Raw genomic sequence first — 16,411 nt, forward strand, 5'->3', positions numbered from 1 at the left:
CAGGGACCATTTCAGCAATATTGTAAATAAAGGAAAGAAACTAACGAAAATACCCTCACATGTCTGGCACATGACCAGAGTTAACGGCATTTTTTAACGGCCGTCGGTCAGAGGGACTAAATCAGCAACTTTTACCAACCACCGGGACCAAATCCATCAAAAAAAGCACAGGGACTAAACTAGCGTTTTGGTACAAACCACAGGGACTATTTCGGCAATTTTGTTAAAAGGACCCTTTCATATACATTATAAACGATTCACAATAGTTGATTACATTGCGAGGTATTTGACCTCTATATGATACATTTTACAAACATTGCATTCGTTTTTAAAAGACAAACTTTCTTTACATCGAAAATTGACAGGCATGCATACCATTTCATAATATCCACTATCCAACTATAAATTGATTTAATAATAATCTTTGATGAACTCAATGACTCGAATGCAACGTTCTTCGAAATATGCTATGAAAGACTCCAAGTAATATCTTTAAAATGAGCAAATGCACAGCGGAAGATTTCTTTAACACCTGAGAATAAACATGCTTTAAAGTGTCAACCAAAAGGTTGGTGAGTTCATTAGTTTATCATAATCATTTATTTCCATCATTTTAATAGACCACAAGAATTTCATTTCCAGTTCTCATAAATATACGTCCCATGCATAGAGACAAAAATAATCATTCATATGGTGAACACCTGGTAACCGACATTAACTAGATACTTATAAAAATATCCCCTATCATTCCGGGATCCTCCTTCGGACATGATATAAATTTCGAAGTACTAAAGCATCCGGTACTTTGGATGGGGTTTGTTAGGCCCAATAGATCTATCTTTAGGATTCGCTTCAATTAGGGTGTCTGTTCCCTAATTCTTAGATTACCAGACTTTAATAAAAAGGGGCATATTCGATTTCGATAATTCAACCATAGAATGTAGTTTCAATTACTTGTGTCTATTTCGTCAAACATTTATAAAAGCGCATGTATTCTCAGTCCCAAAAATATAAAGGGTAAAAAGGTAAATGAAACTCACCATACTGTATTTCGTAGTAAAAATACATATAACGTCATTGAACAAGTGCAAGGTTGGCCTCGGATTCACGAAGCTAAATTAATTATATATAATTATGTGTTGGTCAATATTTGTCTAACAAATTAAGTCAAGTCATAGTGTACCACAATCCTAATGCTCGAGACTAATATGCAAAAGTCAACAAAAGTAAATTTGACTCAAAATAATTTCCAAAAATCTATACATGATTAATATATAGTTTAAATATCGTCGTTTTATATTTTTAAATATTTTTAAAAGATTTATTAGAGTAAATAATATAATTTATTTATTAATAAATAAAAATTTTATATTAAATTTATATAATAAAATATACTTTTATATATATTAAGTAATAAAATTTATAGGGTTCATTTAATATCATAAAGATAATATGATAGGTATTATTAAAGTAAGTTATTACACGTAGTAAAATATGTTTGTATCACATATTTATTTGATAAAATAATATCTATAATGATAGCAAGTAAAAGTTGTATTATTTTGTAATAATAATTATTATTATAAAAATATCAATATTTATAATTACTAAGATGACATTATGATAAAACGATAATTCTAATTATGATAACTTTAAAATTTACGATAACTTTAAAATAATAATTCTATTTAAAATAATAATAATATTTAACGCCTTTAAACGAGTAAAAATTTTTTTTTTTTTTTGAAAAAAACAGAGTCACTGCCCGGACAAGGCATATGCCGCGGCGCGGTTTGCCTTGTCGCGGCGCGACACAACGCGGGAAACATTACACATCTTAACCCAGTTTCTGATATCAACTTCAGGCCATTGCCGCGGCACGGAGGGCTTTGCCGTGGCGCGACACAACTCGTGTCCAGGATCTGACCTGCAACTTTTTATTCAAACCAAATTTTACACCTTTCATCATTTTTCCAACACAATCAAAACTGCATAATTCATACACAAACTTAAGGAAACAGTTTCTAATATCATTAAACATTCGCAAACATCTTTTACACACCAAAACATGTTTTCATAATCTAAACCATCATTTGGTCCCAAATTTGACAATAACAAACATGACACATTCAAAACACTAGGCGTTGATAAGCGGTAACCGTAGAGCGTGTTTACAAAAGGGACTTGCAATACCACTTACACTAATGCCAATGCTCCCCTAGCGCTTCAAACGGGCTCCTTACCTTAGCGATGAACCTTAGCACCTAAAACATAAAACATCATGGGAGTAAGCTTTTACACTTAGTGAGTTATAGGAAAGTAGTAAAACATAAAACATAACACTTATCCTTCAACCCATCGGTTGTTTGCTTACTTTCGGATCCGATTCATTCATACCATAGGCATGACTTACTAGGCCAACCCTAGTAATCATACCTAAGCTAACCATAGACATACTAAATATGCCTAAGCTATCATCATTTCATTTCATCATCATTTCAAACATAGACATTTAATGTGTCTAAGCTAAAACAAACCATAGGCAAGATTACTAGCAATGTAATAACCTTGCCTAAGCTAAACATCAACCATAGATACAATTATTAGGCTAACCTAATAATTCTATATAAGCTACATATATAGTGCACTTAGTCGTTACTCTCTTGCACGGATGCAATCCGAGAACACTAAGCCACTCTTGACCCGCCCATATTACCCCTTATAAACTCACCTTGCTTAATTGAATTTCCTTGATCACTTGTAACCTCTTTTCCTTGATTAGCACCTATACATGAGCTAATCCCATTAATCACACAACTCAACAAAATCACAACTTTCATGAATCATTGCATCTTTCTATACTTATACATACACTTAACCCCCTAATCACAACATACATACATTCTAGCCTTGATCTCATCTTTTCTAAGATAGGAATATTACCAATTAAACTTCATAACTTTAATCATGTACATTACTAGTTCATCTCTTTTAGTAATACATGCAACTTTCCACCAATATTTTCATTATTCATTTAATAAGTTGCATACAATCCAATTCCATTACTAACACCCTTAAGTTATTACTTAATCAAATTCCATAACTTACAATAATAACAATAACTCAAACATGAACATCCTTCTTCAAAATTACTAACTAAAACACATGAACATCTCATTGAGACATTTTATCAAACACTTGGTGTGCATGACTAGAAATTTAACTAGAACATCACTAAATTCATCATATTCATACCATAAATCCAAAATGCAAGTTCATGCTTAATTCTTCTTCCAAAATCAATGACAATTTCATTTTAACTCAAACAATTGTGCACCATTCAACAACTAGCAACTTCTTAAGCATAAATCTCATCATTATCACACAATAAAAGCAATACATAGACATAAAATTCATACCTTGACTTTTAGAGTTTAAGAACCCTAATTGTGCACAAAGAGAGTGAAATTGGAAGATTAAAGCTTGCTAGAGTGATTAAGGTGTGTTAGATTTTACAAATCTTCAATTGCATGAGTCTAATTTCAACAATTTGTGGTTTCTTCCTCCTTCTCCCTCAACATCGACATACACACACATACAGGAGGTTTTTCTGTATAATTTTTGTGAATAACTCAATTTCCAGCATTTTAATTCCTTTTTATTTAAATTAACTTTGGCCTAATTGCACTTTCTACCCTCCCCATCACATCTATAGCTAGGAAGGTCCTTAATTCTAACTTTGCACCATTAGTCCTTCTTAACTTAACCAATAAACTTAACTTTTGTCCATTTAACATAAAATAACTTTTACCAATTAATTTCTTAGCAATAAAATTTCACATAAAATAATACCTTAAATAATTGGGATGTTACATAATAATGATATTTTATAGTAACAATGACATTTCTATTAAAATGATAATTTTTGTTAAAATGATAGTTTTAATACTAACGATACTTTTAATAATAATAGTAATGATAATAATAATAAGAACGATAATTTTATCTAAATCAATATCTTATAATATTTTAATTTCATCATGATACTCTTACTCATTATTTTCTAATCGTTTCGTTTAATAGCTTTTAATTGTCTTTTATATCGTGTTCATAATAATGATAATAATAGTAATCAAAATAATTAGGTGTTACAAATATTTGTTTTAATTACACTAATATTAATAATGATAGTTACTATAACATTATTAACTATAATACTAATAATTATCTTAATGATAATATAGTAATTAATAATAACAATAACCATTTTTAAATAATGATATATATATTAATAATGATGATAATAATAATAATACTAATAATAATAATAATAATAATAATAATTGGATAATAATAATAATACTAATTATAACTTTAACGATAATAACGATAGTAATAATAAAAAAAATAACAATTTTTAATGATAAATCCCTTTTATTGATAAAGATAATAATAATGATAATAATAAGATAAAACTAGAACGACGATAAAAACGACGATAATAATAATCATTTTTAATAAAAATATCGAAAATTCAATTGATTATAACTTCTAATCCGTTCATCGAAACCATTCGATATCTAAAGGAAAAGTTCTTAATTTTTCGCTAGCTTTCCAAGGACATGCATATCTTATACCTTATCTCAACCGTAAGTGTAACTAATTCAATATTCAACCTAACCTGTCTAAGGGCAATATCAAAAGTACAAGCATGCATAATCCTAAATACTCGAGCACTAGTCAGGGATACACTATTAGTATGTAAAAGTTAAATTATGAGTACTCACGTATCAATATTGAGATTCAATATTGCATGAAAGGTACGTAGACGCAACGGAAATGATAAACACTATATTGACCTCACGAGCATACCCATGAACCATACTCAATCACCTCCATAGCTATAACCCATAATTTCTTTAATCCTATCCTACTCGAAAAACAATTTCGAAATCACTCGGACAGCACTCCGTCGTAATATTTGATGTATACTAATAATATCTTGAAATAATACGGAGTAAATATATATATATAAATCGATTGAGAGAGTTTAGAGAAAAATATTTTCAAGTTTCTATGAAATAATGAAACCTATTAAATTCTATTTATAATAGATTTTTGAATTATTAAAGTGAATTATTAAAGTATGAATTATTAAAGTGAATTATTAAAGTATGAATTATTAAAGTGAATTATTAAAGTATGAATTATTAAAGTGAATTATTAAAGTATGAATTATTAAAGTGAATTATTAAAGTATGAATTATTAAAGTGAATTATTAAAGTTAAAGTAAAGTAAAAATAAAGTAAAGGTAAAGTTTAAGTATAGTAAAAGTATAAAACTATGTACTTATAATACACGTATAAATATATATAATATTAATTTAAATCGTTACATATATTTAATAAAATAAAATATAAATATCGTTATCTTTATCATACTAGTTAAGTAATGAGTTGTCAAAAGTGGTTCTAGATATTTATAAAAATTATATACGTTTTAATAATAAAGCTCTTTTTAAACTGAAAACGTTTTTTTTTACGTTTGAAACTAAATAGATCAATCGAGTCTTTATGAGATTCAATCTTCCACTATCCTTTGTCTAGTTCTCAATGATTGACAATTTGTTCTTATTTATAAATCACTTTATCATTTTTCGAATATTGTTAAAATGAAAAGATTTCTCAAATCAACGTGGGCCTTTCAACAGAGACTTGTAATCATAATTCAATATATCTGATAATTCAATCATTTGATCTTATCTTCTAATTCCATTGATAAACATTTTGAAACAGATACAATCATATAAAGTATTTAATCTAATATTTTGTTTACGTTTCAAGTTATAATATATATACACATATACATATATAATCATATTCGTTCAATGGTTCGTGAATCGTTGGAACTTGGTCGAGGTTGAATGAATGTATGAACATAGTTTAAAATTCTTGCAATTTAACTTAACAACTATTGTTTATCGTGTCGGAAACATATAAAGATTAAAGTTTAAATTTGGTTGAAAATTTCCGGGTTGTCACATTTGTCCCCTAATTAACACAAATTCATGATCTGTACATTTCAGCTATATTCATAAATAGACAAAATTGCTGAAATAGTCCCTGTGGTTTGTACCAAAACGCTGGTTTAGTCCCTGTGCTTTTTTTTTGATGGATTTGGTCCCGGTGGTTGGTAAAAGTTGCTGATTTAGTCCCTCTGACCGACGGCCATCAAAAAATGCCGTTAACTCTGGTCATGTGCCAGACATGTGAGGGTATTTTCGTTAGTTTCTTTCCTTTATTTACAATATTGCTGAAATGGTCCCTGTGGTTTGTAACAAAGTTGCTGAATTGGTCCCTGTGATTTGTACCAAATCACAAATTCCCTAATTAACACAAATTCATGATCTGTATATTTCAGCTATATTCATAAATATATATAAATAATACTCTGTAATATTGTTCCTATAAACACAAATATAAATTAAACGCCACCAAATTCATCAAAATCACTAATAAAAAGACTGTTAGTATTTGACATTTTATTCTTCATTGGAACCCCTTTATAATCGACATATTCACACACAAATACATAGAGAACCTGTTAAACTTTTTTGCTTCTAAAATGAAATAAAATTAATAATAAACCCATTTAATTTCAAACCTATTTTCAATTAAGATCTGCAATCGGGCATCAGATCTGAAATCAAAGATCGATTGTTGCTACAAATCTGAAAAGCGATAAGATCTACAAACCGATTAGATCTACAAATTTGAAACTCGATTGTTGCAGCTCTCGTCGGAGAAAACGAACGTTCGCCGGAGATGGTGACGGTTGGGAAGTTTTCTTTTGACAATTGGGCAATTCAATATCCAACTCTCTTTCTGCTGCTACTAGTCTTCTGTTTCTACTTGATTTGTAAGTATCACGTGGTACTGTTATGTACATGTAGATGTATATTAGTTATGTACATGTAGATGTATATTACTCATAGTTGCAAAATATTATTTTAATTTGTGTTAGCTTTTCGTTTTGTATAGAGCAACTTCCTTGAATAGGATTTGCATATTAATGAGCTAAGGATGAAGATGAGAGGAAAAGGAGGGCGGTGGTGGAAGTGAATTTAATTAATTTATGTTTGGTGTTGATTAGGATTTGATTATTTGATTTTAATAAGTTCTTGTAATGTTTAATGGAAATGAATTTGGTGTTCTTGAGAGTTTTAATTTTCCAGATCTGTTGGTTATTTTCCAGATTTGTTGGTGCCGGCGGTTTTCGATTGAAGGTATCAACTCAGTAATTTGCAATTGAATGTGAAAATGGTGGATTTGAGTATAATTTAGAGTTTATAGTTTGTATATTTATTGATTCAATGTTTTGGTGGGTTTGATTTTACCATGTTATTTAAAGTGTTTGAATAAGATGAAAAAAATTAGGGTTTGTTCATAATTATTAAGGATAAAGATGAAGGTGAGGAAGAAAAAAAAATTTGGGGATAAAGATTTCAACAATTTTATTACAAAACACGGGGACCAATTCAGCAACTTTGTTACAAACCACAGGGACCATTTCAGCAATATTGTAAATAAAGGAAAGAAACTGACGAAAATACCCTCACATGTCTGGCACATGACCAGAGTTAACGGCATTTTTTATGGCCGTCGGTCAGAGGGACTAAATCAGCAACTTTTACCAACCACCGGGACCAAATCCATCAAAAAAAAAGCACAAGGACTAAACCAGCGTTTTGGTACAAACCACAGGGACTATTTCAGCAATTTTGTCTAATTAGGGGATTTGTGATTTGGTACAAATCACAGGGACCAATTCAGCAACTTTGTTACAAATCACAAGGACCATTTCAGCAATATTGTAAATAAAGAAAAGAAACTAACGAAAATACCCTCACATGTCTGGCACATGACCAGAGTTAACGGCATTTTTTGACGGCCGTCGGTCAGAGGGACTAAATCAGCAACTTTTACCAACCACCGGGACCAAATCCATCAACAAAAAAGCACAGGGACTAAACCAGCATTTTGGTACAAACCACAGGGACTATTTCAGCAATTTTGTCAAGATTTAAAGCTTTTAAAAGGAGTGAAAAGCTAAAAGCTAAAGCTACAAGAAATAGCTTTTATAAAAGTTACTAGTTTTTTTGTTAGCTTATTCTAAATTTCAACTAGTCTACAAAACACCTAAATCCATCTAAAATACTACAATTGCCAGCTACTAGCCATTAACTATCAGCTAATAGCTAATTTTATCAAACTTATGTCATGATGATATCAGTGGATGAAAGAAAAAGAACAAAAATTGTTCGAACAAACCAAATTATTAAAATACATTTGTGAACACTAAACACTATCAATCAAAAGCCAAGAATAGTCACATTAGAATTATTATGGTTTACAATTGTAAATTATAATATTAATATTAATTCAATATTTTAATATTACTAATAATAATATAAGAAGAAAAAGGATAATGTGCATTGCCATATATACTTATTTAGTTATATATAATTACATCAAAGTAAAAATAGTTTTATGTAAATAATATAATAATTATATAAATATAAATAATAATAAACCTGAGTCAATTTTGGGTTCGTATTTTTTTTTTAACGGTGATTAGAAATCACTAACGGAGTTCGAACGCGATGTCAGAACCCACATACCGGATCATTTTCTGAGACGAACATTACAGTCCTACCGTACATCAAAAAGAAACCTCCACGACGAATCCATAGAGACATTGCGTGTGGTAAAGCCCCTCGGATGAGGCTTGAACACAAGACGTTTTCAACCTCCGTCGCCCATGAAATGGGTGGGTAACCTCAAAGAAAGTATTTTGCAATCCATGAGAATCGAACCTCTGACCTCCTTTAGGGGAAGTCGAGTCATCACCAATAAACCAAACTTCTTAATTGAAATTAGCCGTGACCAAGGTTTGTGAATTGAAAGGAGCCAGAGTCAAGTTCCACTATTTTTTTGTTTTTTTTTCTTTTGCATAAAACAAAATTTATTAAGTTAAAATATAATGTTACTACTGATGATTGTCAAAAGTTCGTTTTATGTGTCAACTTCAGAACCGTAAGGAAATATTTTGAGCACGTTATATTTGAAAAGTACTTCAGAAGCCGATTTACTTGATTTACAAGGGTGGTAATTTCTTATATTATTATAATATTTTCATACTAAATTTATGGTCGTTAGTCGTTACTACGTATTTATTTATATATATATAAATTGTGGTAAATGGTGTCACTCCCCTATTGGTCCTCCACCCTCAAAACCACTGTTAACGCAAATAGTACTGTAGCAATATATATATATATATATATATATATATATATATATATATATATATATATATATATATATATATATATATATATATATATATATATATATATATATTTGGTACCAACAGATTCTTGCTTTTTTTCTCTCTCCTCGATTCCTTCCTCCTCCCACCGGTACTTTGGTAAAACCCTAATTTTTCAGGCGCCGCCACCAGGCTCCAGCACCTCGCCGGTGGCCTGGTTGGCTCTTTTTTTCTCTCTTTTCTTCCCTTCCCCTCACTTTGGCTCTTCTTTCTTGCCGGTTGGGTTCGTGGTTTTGGTTTCCTTCCGATTTCTTGGTGATTGTAGTCCAGGCGGCGAATGGAGGCTCTTCCACCTTCATTCTGGTCTCCGGCAGTGAGTAGTCCTTGGATTCTTCTTCCTGCGTTTTTTCCCGGTAAGATCTTGTTCCGTTCTACTTTTTGCTTCCCAGAGATTTTCCGGCCACCATCCACTGGTGGTTACAGGCGGCGAACACCTTAGTGTTCTGTGACCGTTCTCTGGGTGGTGGTCGGGTTTTTGTGTTGATCTTCGTTCTTCTTGTTACGGATCTGAGGTGCCTGAGTGGTTCTTTTTTGTTTCCTAACCTTTTTTACAAAATGGCGAATTTTTCTATGTTATCCTCACCCTTTGTTGTTAGCTTGGTTCTGTCTCGTTGCTTTGACCGGATAGTGGTTTGTGGGCTGGTTTTGGTTAAGGTGGTTATGGGACGGTGCTGTTGCTGCCTGTTTTGATTATCGTTCTCTGATTTGGGTTCGTTCGTCCATCTTCTTCGTCACCGGGTTCGGGTCGGACCGTTCCGGTGTTGTTGCCGCCTTAGCGGTCTCGTTTGACTGTGAGAGAAGTTTGAGACTCTAAGCGCCAATAAACTTGGTTTCTGGATTGTTTCTTCCGGTTGTTGCCTGATTGTCCGAGGATTAGGTCGCTTCAAGCTAGGGAGTCTAAGTGGTTCGTTTGGATTTCTTGGATCTGCTGGTATACGGGGGATCTTTCTAGTTGTCTGGTTGCGGTCTCGAGGTTGATGTTCTTGGGTTTCCCGGCGTGCGGATTTGGGTTTGGTTTATGATGGTTTTGGGAGGTTGCGGTTGACTGTGAGGGAAGTTCGCGCTTGCAAGCTTCAGTTCAGCTGAGATTTTTTGAGGTTTGGAGGTCTTGGTGGCGGTTACTACAATAATTCAACATCAAGCAGCTTTTCATTTGGTTTCTTAGTCGTTGAGAGACTGTTTTGTCGTGCTAGTTTCATAGTTTCAATGTTTTGCTTGGTTATTCAATTGCGTTTCTGTTGGACGCTCATGTAATTCTCAATCATGTAACGTCCCAGATCTTCGGATCTCTTTCTTTATTTATATAATATAATCTGTTTTTTTCGCAAAAAAAAAAAAAAAAAAAAAAAAAAAAACAGATTCTTGCTTCCATCATCTTCTACCCCATTCTTCAACCATCTACTCTCCTCACCATCATCCTACCTCTTTCTAAAATCTAAATAAACAAAAAAAAAAAAAATGCCTCTCCGTCGAGCACCACCGCAGCGAACCTCCATCATCATCCGTCATCGCCACCATCGCCGTCATCTCCATCATCGCCATCATCGCCGTCATCCGCCCTCATCATCGTCGTCCCACACACGCCATCGTTTACAATAGTAGATTCGAACCCTACATATCATCCTTCTTTTACACTGCTATAAACCCCAATATTCGATCCAAACGAAAAAGAAAAACATCATTTTGTACAACTGGTACTACTACTCTACTCAATCTAATCCGTTTTTGATCAATCTTTTTGGGGGTTCGCTTCAAGATTCTTGATTTCTCATCATATACTGGTATGTTTGACTTTAATCAAAATTGATTTTTTTTATGATGGGTTTGTTGCTATTTTTTTTTTTTTTTAAGTTTAATTTGTTATTTGATACAGAAAGGTTAACTTTATACTCGATTTTATTCATTCAGTATATCAAGTGATTTACTGTTTTTAATTATGGTGCACTTTTTTGTGTTCATGTGTTTTGTTGCTTTAATTTATGATTGGATCACTTGATATGAACATTAAATTTAAGCCCTTTATTTTATACTGTTATTCTGAATCTGAATTAATTTATTTTTGTTTTTAAGAAAGGATTAGGATTATACTTAAAACTTAATTAATTTAGGTTGATAGCATTCAAGCCATTCCCAATCGATTAGCTGTATATAAATTGCCTAAAGCCCTAAATTTTAACTGTATCTTCATAGGAGTAATCGACAACGTGCAGTTTTGTTGTGCACGGTGTCCAATTGGTAAGTATCTATTTCAATTCCAATTTTAGTTGTTCTGAATTTGACCGTTTCATGATGTTAGATGTGAGTTTGCATACTAATTGCAAGTGATTTGCTTGCCTTATAGTTTATTGTGTTTGTGTTGTTTTCCTTCTTTTCTTATTGTCGTGACTAATTGTGGATTATGTTTATTTATATGCCTATAAGGTGTTTGATTAAATGCTTTTGTGATTGATTATGTGACGTGGTTGTTTTTTTAGGTGTTCATCTACGTCCCATTTCCGAATCCTTAATAAAAAGTGATAAAGGATTGAAATATTAGGTGTTTTGTAATTTCAGGTTTGTCTGTTTATTTAAATGCTAATTTATAATTGCATGTTGGTTGATTAACTGTTGTTGCTTATATTGTTTGCTTCACTTATTTGTTTTGCTTCTCTTATTTGTTTAAATATTGTTGTCGAATGCATTTGCTGTTGTACATTAGTGTTGATTTTTATGATGTCTTATACAAAATAAACGGAAAAGAGGTAGTTGTAGGTGCTGCTACTATGTTTCGACCAAGTGACAACAATAGTAATGCTGAAGAATTTACAAGTTAAATCCCATATAAAACGGATGAAGATATCACTGATTCTATCGCATCAAACGCCCATCAGATATTTGTTTAGCACCGAACGGAGTGGAACCAACAAAGGAAACACCTTGCTTATTCCAGATTTTATCATTAGGTAATCAATGTATGATATTTATTAAATATGATATTTTGTCATTAGGTTACCATTTGTCAATCAATGTACGATATTTGTTATGCATCACTGAAGTAACAAAACGTTAGTACCAAATATTCCGCAACAGTTGTTCTATATTGTTAATATTTTTAAGGTTATATTGAACCAGCTGTTACTTACTTGCACATTTATATTGGCAGATGTTAACAGTATGCATTATCCATTATTACTTTATGTGTTAGTTTACATTTTACTACTATTAGAATTTGCTTTGCAATGTGACCTGTGATTGATAGTAATTGTTTAGAACATCTTCATTCAATTGCAAAAAATATACATGGTAGACTGTTTATACTGTTGGTAAGCCTCTTATATTTGTCACATTTTAACGAAATTTTATTTTAAATTTGTCTTTGTCCTTTGATACATTTTCCTACCACGACATTAGAAACATCACTAACTGACGAGTAGCAAGGGACATAAATACACCCCCAACCCCAGGTGCACCGATACCCAGTAAGCACCACTTCACCAAAGTCTTCTTTGTAGCCTATATAATGCATCTACTTTACCATTTTGAAATAATGATCTGAAATATGTGTATGGATATTTTTGAAGATCTCTGGTGCGGTTGAGAATTACAAGCTTATGCAAACCCTATATGATTCCTCGTGGAGGAAAATGTGGCTTTCGAAGCCGAGGGGTTGCATGGATGGTATGTTCATAATGTTTGTTTAAATTATTTTATAAGGTCAATTTAAACATTTTGACAGTTGAAAATTCATTTTTATTGCAGGTATTTATGTTAGTAGGAACACATATATTCGTCCTGGAGTTGCAGAGTGGAAGGTCACTAATCCGGTTCACGTGGTATGTTGTAGTTGTTGGTTAAAACCTTATTAGTAGTTTTAAATCTTTGTGTTGTTGATTAAGTAACAATTTAATTAATAATATTATTTTCTATTTCAAATGGTATTCATTTTTCTCCTTTTTTTGTAGGTCTGCTATTTCCGGTACCTAAGATTTTATCCTTCTGGGAAGTTTCTGTATAAGGTTGTCCATTTTCTACCTTTTTGCATGCAAGTTACAGGATATAGTTATTTTTTGAGGTATTTAATCTAATGGTGTTTTTTAATTTTTTTGATGTAATAATTAGAATTCATCCGATAAATTAAAGGTTGTTGTAAAATTCATGAAGTTCCGGTCTACTAAAGCTGAGATTTGTCATAGTGGTCGCTACACAATGTCTGATGACAAGGTTAGTTCGTCACTATAATATCGATATTTGTATTATTATTCTGCAATAACAATGAAACATTCCATAGTATACATGTTGTATGAGAATATAAGATATATACACTGCCAATTCATTTTCATTATTTAGCTCACAATTTTTTAACTCTTGAATTAAATTTAAAAGAATCCGCTTGAGGTACTGTTTTATTTGCATTAGTAATAAAAATCCTTTTTTTTGTTATTTAATGTTATACTACTACAGATTAGTTCCTGCTTGGTTTTGAGGAACTGCTTTATATGTTATTGTTAGTTTAACGAAGGGGTATAAAATGGGAACATCGGAAAGATATAACTGTAAGAAATGGTGTATGGCGCCTAATTATACTTGGGTAGTTTGACCAAGTCTAGAGTGATATATAATGGGAATATTAGAAAAGTTGTATTGGTTCTACATGATCCCACCTTTTATGTAAACTCATTTTTTTTAATTGTTGGATACTATTTGATAGCATTTGTCTCTGCTACTTAAACATTGCTTAATATATTTGGAGTAGTTAGGTTTACAAGATTATTCCAATTTTTATGTTCGCTTTTGCAGACTTCAGTTGATTTGTTGGAAGGCATTTATTTGTGTAGATATTATCATCTTATTATGCTCTCTTTTTTCTTTCTAAAGGTTACGGGGTACAATACAAGGGGCTAACAATCAAATCGATCTTCTTTCGATTGTTACAAGTGGTGTATAAGAGAGTGAGGTACCGGGTCCCGATGGGGACATTCTTGGAGTAGTTGAAGCGTGGGAGGACAATGAAACCCATAATCCCGAAGTACCTTCTATTTCTCATACAAGAGGTCTAACACCTTTTGTCTTCGTTCCATTTGAAGAGGTATTGTATTTCCTCCTATACTACTAAAAAACTTCTCTAATTCACGCTATCTTAATAAAAACTTAAAAACTTTTAGAGATGGTCAGACATGTTGGGTAATGGGTCAAGACGATTGTATGTGAAAATGAGAGATATTTTTTATGGATCTGAAAGGACCGGTTGTGAAATTGTTTCAGCAGAAAAAGAGAAGGCAAAAGCATCATCAGGTAGACAAGTAAACCGAGTTGTATTTTGTTATCTTTGTTTTGTAACAACCACTATTGCTAAACATGTTATCTTGAAGTTATCTTTGTGTAGTTCTATCACAGGCTGTTTTGATATCGTGTTATGTGACACTTCTGGACGTAAGACACGTCATATATGTGTTAACGATACAAGTTAATAACCTACAACGATTCACAAATTCGTAAGAGAAGCAAAGCTTACCCGGTAATTGAAAAATGAAAATCACATACACGATAAAGGAGAGGATAATAGTGCGTAAGGTGGAGTGGGTTGCAGGTGGACAAGACGACGTAGCTTGCGACTGCGACAGTGGCGATGTTCAAGAAGATGATCGTGGTTGTTACGGAGTGGATTAAAGGATGGCGTTGTCTATGGAGATGATGGTGGCTATGACGCTGTCCGATGGTGGTGGTGGTGAAGATGTGGAAGAAGAAGATGGCGGTTGTGGATGCTAATGAAAGAGGAATGAGTTTAAGATTCTTCTTCGAATGTTGCAGGCACAATCGTTGAAGGTTTGATTTTTATTATTTACTGATGTATATAACTGCTGCTATTTGCTTCACTATCCTTAAATGTTTAATTTTTATCATTTGCTTATTAATAATGACTTTGTTCAATCAATGAAGGGTATGAATACTATTCAGATTGGAACTTTGATTTCATTTTTTGTAAAGCGTTGAAGTACTGTTTTATAGGCTCTGTGATCAAATTGGGGGCTTTAAGCAGGGGTCTCTTGCGGTGACTACTTACTTTCTATTTGGTTATTTATTGAAAATAAAAGCTAAACCTTCAAATCCCCTTAGTTATCGTTATTTGTTAGGAGAATGCATTGCCGTTACAACATATGACAACGTTCGTTCAAAATCCGCAGCGGAGCGCGGGCCACCTCACTAGTTTACTGTAAAAAAATTGAAGTAAAATTTGTAAGCGAAAGAAAAGATATTTGCAGGACTGGGCTGGTATGCAGAAAGATGGGCCTGACAGTAGCTGGCCTCCCTGCTTATGAACTATTGGATTTCTCCATCCAAGTCCAATATAAATTTCAATTTGCAACACATCAAATGTGGGCCATTTCAAACATGTTTCGTTTCTTTTTCTCAAGATGCGTATATATTCTTTTTTATTTTCTTTTTAATAAAAGCATTTTTTTGGAACGTCAACGATACAACGATGTTATTAAAAAATACCTCTTAGCAAATAACTAAGGAGCAAACCAACAACAACATTACAATTAATTTACCATCCACTTGTTCCATGAAATATTTCATCGACTTCTACTCTTAAACCAATTAAAAGAAAAATTACAAATTGAACAAAAAACCAAGCTTTTTTCCATTGTGCGAGATTGAAATACGTTCTATTACGAAACCTCCAAATGTGTCATAAAAGACACGCTATGATAATGTAGAGACGACTCTTCTTCTATGCTGAGACATGCTAATCTTCAAACCACGTTATCCATTCGGACCAAGCGACAAAGACCGGCATTTGAACACCACAATCTCACCTTTCTCCATATATAAGTCTGAGAGCTAACGAACAAAAAAATATGATATGATCCAAGCTTTCAACCCGGCAATCACAAATAATGCAATTAATATGATCAGTCTCTATTCTTTTATGCGATAGATTCAATCTAGTAGGTAAATGATTTAACGTCACTCTCCATAAGATTATGTTCACCTTGCGAGGAATCGTTTTCACCCACTTCGTGGAACTCCATGAAGCCA

The 16,411-nt window shown here is 32.4% G+C and overlaps 1 protein-coding gene across 12 annotated transcripts; it reads left to right on the top strand.

The window, feature by feature from the left end:
- Nucleotides 1–10,754: 10,754 nt before the first annotated feature.
- LOC139859572 (F-box protein 7-like) lies at nt 10,755–15,784 on the top strand. 12 transcript variants are annotated; one of them, XR_011763157.1, is made up of 11 exons: nt 10,755–11,172; nt 11,866–11,944; nt 12,137–12,333; nt 12,782–12,849; nt 12,952–13,048; nt 13,130–13,203; nt 13,333–13,386; nt 13,490–13,591; nt 14,246–14,456; nt 14,533–15,193; nt 15,377–15,784. XR_011763157.1 is itself a non-coding variant. In XM_071848357.1 (9 exons), exons 5-9 carry the CDS (start codon nt 12,982–12,984, stop codon nt 14,270–14,272), a joined length of 324 nt encoding a protein of 107 aa, XP_071704458.1. In that variant the 5' UTR covers nt 10,755–11,172; nt 11,866–11,944; nt 12,137–12,333; nt 12,782–12,849; nt 12,952–12,981; the 3' UTR covers nt 14,273–15,341. The 12 variants fall into 12 exon arrangements, 1 of the variants encoding a protein (XP_071704458.1); XR_011763156.1 differs by lacking the exon at nt 15,377–15,784 and adding an exon at nt 15,308–15,341; XR_011763162.1 differs by lacking the exon at nt 15,377–15,784 and having other exon boundaries at nt 14,533–14,662; nt 14,740–15,341.
- The last annotated feature ends 627 nt before the right edge of the window (nt 15,785–16,411 follow it).

The sequence above is a fragment of the Rutidosis leptorrhynchoides genome, chromosome 7 (genome assembly GCF_046630445.1).
Source record: "Rutidosis leptorrhynchoides isolate AG116_Rl617_1_P2 chromosome 7, CSIRO_AGI_Rlap_v1, whole genome shotgun sequence".
In the NCBI taxonomy this organism is placed as follows: domain Eukaryota; kingdom Viridiplantae; phylum Streptophyta; class Magnoliopsida; order Asterales; family Asteraceae; genus Rutidosis; species Rutidosis leptorrhynchoides.

What these genes read in the sequence shown, in the direction of transcription:
- LOC139859572 (XM_071848357.1), top strand. Translation starts at nt 12,982, where the DNA reads ATGCAAACCCTATATGATTCCTCGTGGAGGAAAATGTGGCTTTCGAAG. An exon ending in GCCGAGGGGTTGCATGGATG is followed by an intron (nt 13,049 to 13,129) that starts GTATGTTCATAA and finishes TTTTTATTGCAG; the next exon opens with GTATTTATGTTAGTAGGAAC. An exon ending in CTGGGAAGTTTCTGTATAAG is followed by an intron (nt 13,387 to 13,489) that starts GTTGTCCATTTT and finishes TGTAATAATTAG; the next exon opens with AATTCATCCGATAAATTAAA.